Source organism: Penaeus vannamei, chromosome 30 (genome assembly GCF_042767895.1).
Source record: "Penaeus vannamei isolate JL-2024 chromosome 30, ASM4276789v1, whole genome shotgun sequence".
In the NCBI taxonomy this organism is placed as follows: domain Eukaryota; kingdom Metazoa; phylum Arthropoda; class Malacostraca; order Decapoda; family Penaeidae; genus Penaeus; species Penaeus vannamei.
Window position 1 is genome coordinate 31354387 of NC_091578.1, and position 10000 is coordinate 31364386.

The 10000-nt window shown below is 41.1% G+C and overlaps 2 protein-coding genes across 8 annotated transcripts in view; one reads left to right on the forward strand and one right to left on the reverse strand.

Annotated features, from left to right (window-relative positions):
- Positions 1-248: 248 nt before the first annotated feature.
- Slmap (Sarcolemma associated protein) overlaps positions 249-10000 on the forward strand; it is a 102540-nt gene continuing 92788 nt past the window's right edge. For 3 of the 7 annotated variants that reach the window (XR_011399821.1, XM_070143500.1, XM_070143502.1), the window contains exons 1-3: positions 251-344; positions 5713-6277; positions 9559-9603. Coding sequence is in view for 4 of the 7 variants with exons in the window: in XM_070143500.1 (XP_069999601.1) it covers positions 6155-6277; positions 9559-9603 (168 nt within the window). In the remaining 3 variants the exon portion in view is untranslated. Of the gene's footprint in view, positions 345-5712; positions 6278-9558; positions 9604-10000 lie in introns of all 7 variants that reach the window. The other 4 variants (XM_070143501.1, XR_011399822.1, XR_011399823.1 and 1 more) reach the window with 4 other exon arrangements.
- LOC138867532 (uncharacterized) lies at positions 2328-4190 on the reverse strand. Its single transcript, XM_070143390.1, has 2 exons — positions 4136-4190; positions 2328-3946 (listed from the first exon to the last, which is right to left on the reverse strand). The coding sequence occupies exons 1-2, from the start codon at positions 4188-4190 to the stop codon at positions 2328-2330; spliced, it is 1674 nt and encodes a 557-aa protein (XP_069999491.1).

The window sequence follows — 10000 nt, forward strand, 5'->3', positions numbered from 1 at the left end:
GCAATCTGCTTTCCAAACTGTTTAGAGTAGTCTCCGCCTTAATATCTTATTCGTTTTCTATGAAATACAAACTTAGACATCAGTCATATGAGAATCTTTTCCAAAATATATAATTCGAATAACATTAAATTTCTAACTTCATATCCATAATCATCCTTAAAATTAAAAGTTACTTCGCCTACAGTATAGAATAAGATTTATGAAATGTTCTCCGAATTCGTAATATAAGTTCTCAACTGTCCTCGTCTCCCCAGTAGTGATCGCAAGATGGCAGAGTTGCGAGTGTAAGACCGAAGGGAGAGGATTTCCCCTTTTTATCCGGCTGTGCGTCCTTCTGTCTACAGGTGAGGTGCTTTTCCGTGTAATATATGATATAGCTATTACTCGTGTTATTAGGGCACGAAGCGGGGATAGAGAGAAAGGGCTGGAAGACCGTGAAATGGGAGTTCTCGTAGAAGGGGGGATGTTTTAAGTGGGTTTTCGTTCTTTTTAACGAATTTTTACAACCTTGGCAAGAGGATGCTGTGATAGGACCTCGAATATCCTTCCTGGAACGACATTTATCTCCAAATAATGAGCTCAAATAGGCCGAGAAGAGAGAGGGAAATGAAGTCCTGATAATGAGGCTCCGTGGTTATTTTTACCGTATATCTTACAAGTATTTTTTTTTTCTTCTTCAAAACCCATTATTTCTCTTTCTCTCTCTCTTTCTCCTCTTATTTAGCCAGATTTGCATTTTCTAAGCATACGTGATTTTTCGAAAGGCGAATGTGTGTCTTTGTCATTTGAATCTGATTGTCAGGTGTAATGAGAGAGGGAATTGATTTAAATTTTAAAGTTGTTGTGTTATAAACCTTTCTTAAAAATTGGTTTAGTTGTCTGTGAATCGTCTTGGTATTTCTCCACAACCTCTTGTTTCATTTAAAAGTAATTTCGTATATATGTATGTGAATGGACTCTGTTATTCATTGTATTGCACATGTCATTTTTTTGTTTATGTATCAGTCTGACACAATGTTTGACAGTTGGTTCATCTCGAGAATATAATTCTCCGATGAAACGTGTATCGTATACCATAAGATATACGATGTGCTAAGTTATATTACACAAGACGTGTTACATACATCCTTGATACATTCTTGAAGAGGAGGTTTAAACTAGTCACATCCTGTGTGGAAGGATGACAGTGAGCAGGATATTTTCTGCATCCCAGCATCGCTAACTGTTTATGTATGGATGTACGTAGAGATCGATATAGTTAGATATATTTATGTATAGGTATTTGGATGGTACATATAGAAAAATGCATTATCTTCTGTCAGATCTTGGGTTTATTCACATTTCGGATACTTTGTGTGTGTTTATATTTGTTTTTCTTTACTGTTTATATGTTTATCTCATGTGTGGTAGATGCTTGACCTTCCTGCTCGGAGCGAAAGATTTTCCGACAGGGGTTCACTGGGGATTTCTATTTTTAGGGCAGGTTGGAAAATTAAGAGACTTAGATTTCATAAAAACGTGATATTCAGGATGAAGAATATATTCATAGCACATTTATATATGTATGGGAATGTTTGTAGATGTGTATATAAATATGAGAATGTTTGTAGATATGTATATCTAAATGAGAATGTTTATGTGTGTGTATATTTATATGAGAATGTTTGAATGTATGTTTTATTTTTATGAGAATGTTTGAATGTGTGTTTATTTATATAAGAATATTTGAATGTGTTTATTTATATGAGAATGTTTGAATGTGTTTATATATATAAGAATGTTTGAATGTGTGTTTATTTATATAAGAATGTTTTAATGTGTGTTTATTTATATGAGAATGTTTGTGTATATATTTATAAGAATGTCTGTCTGTATGTATAACTATACCAGTGTGCATGGGTGAAACTGCATTGTTATATACATTTGCATGTGTTTGTAGATGTCCATGTTTATAGGAAAGGGATTTATGTGTGTAACTATGTTCTCGTGTCTGTAGGTGTGTATATATAGATTGCTTTGGTTATCTCTCAAGTGATGAAGAATTAAATGCAGAAACGAAAATAGCGATGCCAGCCCGTTGCTAGTCAGTTGGCGAGGAAGGTTAATTTTGACTCAATTTGAATCTGAGCCTCGCATAGAATATTAATTATTTGGCTTTTTTTTTTCAATTATATTTATCTCCCCTCCCCCTTTTTATTATCATTCTTGTTATTATCATTATTATTCTCTCCATCTTTGTAGAATGTTTTATCATGTATATTTGTATATACATATTTGTTTATTGGTAATTTTTTGCTGTGCACATTTAAAAGGACTATATTGATGTATTAATCTTTTGTAGAGTGGCAGAATTGGGTTGATGGCTGAGTGGCAGAATTGGGTTGATGGCTGAGTGGCAGAATTGGGTTGATGGTTGAGTGGCAGAATTGGGTTGATGGCTGAGTGGCAGAATTGGGTTGATGGCTGAGTGGCAGAATTGGGTTGATGGCTGAGTGGCAGAATTGGGTTGATGGCTGAGTGGCAGAATTGGGTTGATGGTTGAGTGGCAGAATTGGGTTGATGGTTGAGTGGCAGAATTGGGTTGATGGCTGAGTGGCAGAATTGGGTTGATGGTTGAGTGGCAGAATTGGGTTGATGGCTGAGTGGCAGAATTGGGTTGATGTTTGACTGGCAGAATTGGGTTGATGGTTGAGTGGCAGAATTGGGTTGATGGTTGAGTGGCAGAATTGGGTTGATGGTTGAGTGGCAGAATTGGGTGGATGGCTGAGTGGCAGAATAGGGTTGATGGCTGAGCGGCAGAATAGGGTTGATGGCTGAGCGGCAGAATTGGGTTGGTTGTTAAGTGGCAGAATTGGGTTGATGGTTGAGTGGCAGAATTGGGTTGATGGTTGAGTGGCAGAATTGGGTTGATGGTTGAGTGGCAGAATTGGGTTGATGGTTGAGTGGCAGAATTGGGTTGATGGTTGAGTGGCAGAATTGGGTTGATGGTTGAGTGGCAGAATTGGGTTGATGGTTGAGTGGCAGAATTGGGTGGATGGCTGAGTGGCAGAATTGGGTTGGTGGCTGAGTGGCAGAATTGGGTTGATGGTTGAGTGGCAGAAATGGGTTGATGGTTGAGTGGCAGAATTGGGTTGGTGGCTGAGTGGCAGAAATGGGTTGATGGCTGAGTGGCAGAATTGGGTTGATGGCTGAGTGGCAGATTTGGGTTGATGGATGAGTGGCAGAATTGGGTTGATGGTTGAGTGGCAGAATTGGGTTAGTGGCTGAGTGGCAGAATTGGGTTGATGGTTGAGTGGCAGAATTGGGTTGATGGTTGAGTGGCAGAATTGGGTTGATGGTTGAGTGGCAGAATTGGGTTGATGGCTGAGTGGCAGAATTGGGTTGATGGTTGAGTGGCAGAATTGGGTTGATGGTTGAGTGGCAGAATTGGGTTGATGGTTGAGTGGCAGAATTGGGTTGATGGTTGAGTGGCAGAATTGGGTTGATGGCTGAGTGGCAGAATTGGGTTGATGGCTGAGTGGCAGAATAGGGTTGATGGTTGAGTGGCAGAATTGGGTTGATGGTTGAGTGGCAGAATTGGGTTGATGGTTGAGTGGCAGAATTGGGTTGATGTTTGAGTGGCAGAATTGGGTTGATGGTTGAGTGGCAGAATTGGGTTGATGGTTGAGTGGCAGAATTGGGTTGATGGTTGAGTGGCAGAATTGGGTTGATGGTTGAGTGGCAGAATTGGGTTGATGGCTGAGTGGCAGAATTGGGTTGATGGTTGAGTGGCAGAATTGGGTTGATGGCTGAGTGGCAGAATTGGGTTGATGGTTGAGTGGCAGAATTGGGTTGATGGTTGAGTGGCAGAATTGGGTGGATGTTTGAGTGGCAGAATTGGGTTGATGGTTGAGTGGCAGAATTGGGTTGATGGTTGAGTGGCAAGTGTGGCAATGCTCGGATGACCCTGCAAACAGTTGTGTGTGTTAATGCTTGAGGTGGTGCATTCTTGTTTGTGTGTGTGTGTGTGTGTGTGTGCACATCTGTGCTTTCATATATGCTCATGAATAAGTGAGAGTGAATAAGTTAATATAACTGACATATTATATATACATTTTGACAAAGATAAATTAAGGAGGTTGCATGGAATGTATGCAAGAAATTATTTTCTGAAGATCAGTATCATTGTTGTCGAGAGCTGTCATGGGCATTCGGCCTTGGGAGAGGATTGATATAAGCTTCTGTCTTCTGCTTCTATTCTTTATATTCCATATATATAAAGATGAAGCATGATATGAACAAAATGATAGGCTGTTTCTTGGGAATGCTGAGGAGATTACAGTTATTTTACTATTAATTCTTAGAAGGATTCAGAATGACAGTTTGAAAGTTGGACGTAATGTATAATTCCAGTGATTTATTAGGTTTTTAATTTATGATTATAAATGTAGCAATAATGATAATTACAGTTATTATTATTGTTGTTGTTGTTTTCATCATCATTATCATCACTATTATTATTATTTATTATTTTATTTATTTATTTGTTATATATATATATATTTTTTTTTTTCTTTTTTTTTTTTTTTTTTTTTTTTTTTTTTTTCTTTTTTTGTTCATGTAAGGAAAACAACCAAATTTTTCATGTAGGTGCTGCAGAGTTAGGGAATTTCTTCTGCTTTTGATTTCTCATGCATCAGTAAAGTTTAGTAAAGTTTTCATCGTTGTGTGTTCATGGTACAAGTTGAAGACCGCTTGTGAATTTGAGGTAAAGTCTTGTGTGTTGCTGCAATTGTAACTTTTAACCTATTTCCCAAGCGTGAGTAAAGACTTGCTCAATTAAGTAGCCCTTACTGTTGATATTGACATTTTAAACTGGTAATCAGACAGAGAATAATGGATCAGTTTTGTTAATATTTTTTTTTGGGGGGGGGGATTTTATTAATATCAAATATAATAGATTTATAAGATGAGTATAAATGAGAGTAATTGTTTGCTGTTTTACTTTATTTTGTTATTATTTAGTTATTTGATTATTTGTTTTTCTTTTATGTTTACCTAAAAGAAAATCCTCAGAAATATTGCACATTTAAGTAAATTTGTTCTTTTCCCAGTATGATCTGGTCGGGGGCATAAAACCTAGGAGCCGGATCCCGTGTTACAGGCCTGGGAGTTGCTTGCATAAATGAATATCTTAAAGTTATTCCTGGGGCTTCTTGTTTATTATTATCGTCATTATTATTATAATTCTTATGATCTAAGTCAACCATTATTTTCTATATTATTTTCTGGCTCCATTTTTTTCTTTTTTTTTCTTTCTGTTATTACTCTCCTGTCAGTTTCTACCTGCTTCCTCCTCTCTTTTTTCACTATCTCTGTCCTTTGACTTTCACTCAGCTTCCTCTTCCTTCCTTTTCATACATCCTCCTCCTCCTCCTCCTGCTCTTCCTCCTCCTCCTTTCTTCTCCCTCCCACTCCCTTCTTTTTCTCCTCCTTTTTTTTCCCTTTCTTCTCTTTCCTCTTTCACCTTTTCTTTTTCCCTTTCTTCTTTCTCCCTCCTCTTTCTCCCTTTCTCCTTCCTCTCTCCTCTCTCTCCCTTTCTTCATCCTCCCACTTCTTTTCATTATCCTTCTCTCATTCTCTTTTTCCCTCCCTCCCTCCCCATTTGCTGTCTTCTAATCCCCCACTTTTATATTCTTGTGACACTGACTTGCCTCATTTCTCGCATTGCAGGACCTCCTGAGGGATGCAAGCAAGGAGATCCCCCTGAAAGAGCGAGAGACCCTGAAGTGTGGAACTGGAGCTTCTTTGATGGTGTAGCGAGCCAGCAGAGAACCCCAGTTTTGAAATTCAGTCGAAAAGAAAAATGAAATAAGTCCTCTCGACATCCTCCTCTCTGGATATGTGATAGCATTGTGTGCGACTGGAAGTGATAACCGGCCTCAAAATTGCTTGTTTTAGTTTTTTTTTCTAAAATAGATATTATTAGTCTTTCCAATTTACCAATTAGTCAAAAGTGATTACAAAAAAAGAGAAACCGTACAGTCGTACTAGCTATGACTACATGCCACCCCCCAAGTCATCAGACGTGGCTGCGCTGCTCGGCAGGACAGACCTAGTGAATCGTTGCTAGGCCCCAGGGACAAGTTCTCAATTGGCCTGTGGCTTAGGTTTGATGGTGAACATTGTTGGTGTCCGTACGTTGGTCCCCCCCACAGTGGGCGGCCCCCCCATTACTGAGACCAAGATGACGGCACGGGCCATTCTACAGTGTCGACCCAATTCGCACCCCTTCCCAGTGAGTATAGAGAGCCTTATTGTCTTGAAAGATTCTGCTGCCTTTAGGGTTCACAAAGGTTCAGTACCAGTATTGTTTTGTGTTGGAAATGAAGCAGAATTGCCTCCAATAGGGGGCCAGGATGGAAATCTACATGTTCTGAGAGAGTTTCTTGGGCGAAATTTGGATGTGGGTGTTTTTTTATTCTGATTTCCTCATTCATGTGACTTTTCCCCTTTCCTCTCATTGGCAGTAGAATCTTACTGTTGCTAATGCAGTTATTTACTCTTTTGATTATTTTATTCCTGATTTCTATTTTCCTTGTTTTTACTCATTAAGTGTAATTGTTCTCTATTGGTTTTATACTTTTATGGAGCCATTTCTTTAGCTTTTGTCTGTTTATTTATGATAATTATGATTAATATTTCTTATACATTTTTACAATCTTTGGTTCATACTTATTTAAAGCTTTACAGTTGATTGGCTTCCTGTCATATTCTTTGGAACACTGATTATATACACTAACTGAATGTGAGAATTCTACTATTAAGTATATTTGCATTTTCTCAATTCTTATGGATATATTAGTTTGTTGAGAGACTCCAAAACCTGTCCACTGACCTTCAACCACCTTATCAACCTCACTAATCTTTTTCGCCAACCTCCCAAGTTTGATCTTTGTTTACTACTCTTGTATAACTTGTTTTGTTCATCATTTGCCTCCTATTCTGTTCTTCTCTTACTTGACGTATGGTGCAGGGCTTCACCTTAATCTCTCATTCTCTCTCTTTCTCTCTCTGAATGGATGACTTAATAGGCTTTTTATTGTACTAGACTACCTTTTGCCAATTTACTCATGAAAACTCTTTACTACCCATACTAAAAGTGCTCTATAGGGGCCACGTCACTCACTGTCCATGCCAATATTTCTGTAGGATAATTCCCCTGTCAGAAGTAATTTTGTTATGCCTGTTCCTGTTCTTTCTAATATCCATCTCTCTTCCCCCTCCCCCCCCCCCCCTCTCTCTCTCTCTCTCTCTCTCTCTCTCTCTCTCTCTCTCTCTCTCTCTCTCTCTCTCTCTCTCTCTCTCTCTCTCTCTCTCTCTCTCTCTCTCTCCCCCTCTCTCTCTCCCCCTCTCTCTCTCCCCCCCCCCTCTCTCTCTCCCCCTCTCTCTCTCCCCCTCTCTCTCTCTCCCCCTCTCTCTCTTTCTCTCTCTCTCCCTCTCTCTCTCTCTCTCTCTCTCTCTCTCTCTCTCTCTCTCTCTCTCTCTCTCTCTCTCTCTCTCTCTCTCTCTCTCTCTCTCTCTCTCTCTCTCTCTCTCTCACTCACTCACTCACTCACTCACTCTGTATCACTTTCCTCTCCTGTTCTTCTGCCTCCCTACCATTCTCTTTTCCTATCTGTCTGTTTCTGTCATCATTATTACTCTCTCGCCATCCCCACCCCCACTCTTTCCCAATGTACATTAGCATGTATTGCAAAATAGGTATTGATCAGTCAATCTCTCCTCCTCTTTGGCCTTTTCTGTTAGAGTTACAGCTTCTGATTATCCTCTTGGCTTCATACTCTTTTTGTTTCTTTTCTTGTAAGTATTTGTTGTTTTTGTAATTGTTGATAGTTCGTGTGCTTTAATTGTTTTTAGTAGCGTTTGTCCTTTATGTTGCAAAGAGCAATGTGTAACGTGTATGTAGTGATTGGGCGTCTGCTATTGTGGTCATCTGGGCAATTTGGAAGGCCAGTCAATATTTTTTTGTTTTGTTTACTTATTTTTAAGCATGTTGGCAGCGGCAGTGACTTGTTTCTTGCTTGAGGTCTCTTTGGGTTTGTTGTCTTTTGTAAGCATCGCCACTGCCCCTTTCCTAAAGTCTTGCTTTCCTCTTGCGCCATCATCTTGGGTGTTTTTTTCTGTTGCCTTTCCTCTTTTTTATCTTATTACCTTTTCTCTCAACCTGTCTCTCATTTTTCTCTTTCCCTCGCCTTGTCTCTCACAATTTCTTTCTTTCTTTTATGCGTGCTCTCTCTATCTCTCTCTCATTCACCCCCCCCTCTCTCTCTCTCTCTCTCTCTCTCTCTCTCTCTCTCTCTCTCTCTCTCTCTCTCTCTCTCTCTCTCTCTCTCTCTCTCTCTCTCTCTCTCTCTCTCTCTCTCTCTCTCTCTCTGATCCTCCTCCTCCTCCTCCTCCTCCTCCTCCTCCTCCATCCCCCTCCTCCTCCTTCCATCCCCCCCTCTCCTCCTTCCATCCCCCTCTCCTCCTTCCATCCCCCCCTCTCCTCTCTCTCCTCCTCCCCCTCTCCTCCTCCTCCTCCTCCCCTCCCCCTCTCCTCCTCCTCCTCCTCCCCTCCCCCTCTCCTCCTCCTCCTCCTCCCCTCTCCTTCTCCTCCTCCCCTCCCCTTCTCCTTCCTCCCCTCCTTCCTTCTCCTCCTTCTCCTCCTCCTCCTCCTCCTCCTCTAGCTCCCTTCTCCCCCCTTCCCTTCCACCCTCTCCTGTCTCTCCTTCCTCCACATCCTTCCTCTCTTCCTTTCCCTCCATCCTTCCTTTTCCGTCCCTCCTCTCACTTACCTTTTCCCTCCATCTCTCCTCCTCTCCCTCCCCTTCCTTTTCCTCCATCCCTCCTGCCTCTCCCTGCTTGTCTCCCTCTCCTTTTCCTTCCCCTCTCTCCCTCCCTGATTCTCTCCCTCTCCATCCCTCCCCTCCCTTTCCTTTTCCTCCCCCTTCTCCTCCCTACTTCTCTCCCCCTCTCCTTTTCCATCCATCTTTCCACCCCTCCCCTCCCCTTCCTTTTCCTCCATCCCTCATTTTTCTCTTTCCTTCCATCCCTCATTTTCCCCTTTCCCTTCCCCTTCTTTCCCTCCCCTTCTTTTCTTACCCCACCGACCGCAATACCCTTCAGTCCCTCCAGCTCTCCTCTCCTGTTCCCCTCTCCTGCCCCCCTTTACTGCTCCTCTCTCCTGTTCCCCTCTTTTGTTCCTCTCTCCTGTTCCCCTCACCTGTTCCCCTTTACTGTTCCCCTCTCCTGTTCCTCTCTCCTGTTCCCCTGTCCTGTTCCCCTCTCCTGCGCCTCTCTCCTGTTCCCTTCTCGTGTTCCTGTCTCCTGCTCCCCTCTCCTGCTCCCTTCTCCTGTTCCCCTCTCCTGTTCCCCTCTCCTACTCCTTGAAGTCCTTTGCAGTGTCATGTGAGGATTATTAATTGTTATTTTTGTTTTAGTTGTTACGTGTAGGCATTTTCTTTCTTTCATTTTGCCATTTTTCTTTCTTTCTATTTCTTTCTTTGGTGTTCAGAAACCTAATGCAATATATACCAGCAGGATGTGGAGGATGGGGAAAGGGATGCATTGTACGCCATGCAAGTGAGTTTTTTTATTTTATTTTTATTTTTTTGAATTTTATTTTTTTCTGGTTTTATCTTTTGCGTTGCCTTGCAGGTATTTTGCTCTCCCCCCCCCCCCCTTTCCCTCCTGGCCTCCCCCTCTCCCTCATCCCGTCGCTCTTTCCCATGCTTCCCCTCTGCACCCCCCCCCTCTATGATGCGTTCCTTTCGTGTAATAATGTAATGTAATAATATTGTCTATTGTTTTTGCGCATATGAATGTATTAATAATGTTAAAGACAATGCTACTGATGATGATGATGATGATGATAGTGTTAATGGATTTGATAATAACAGGAACGATGATGATGATGATGATAATATTAATGCTGATGAGGATGATGATAATGATAATGATAATGATAATAATAATAACA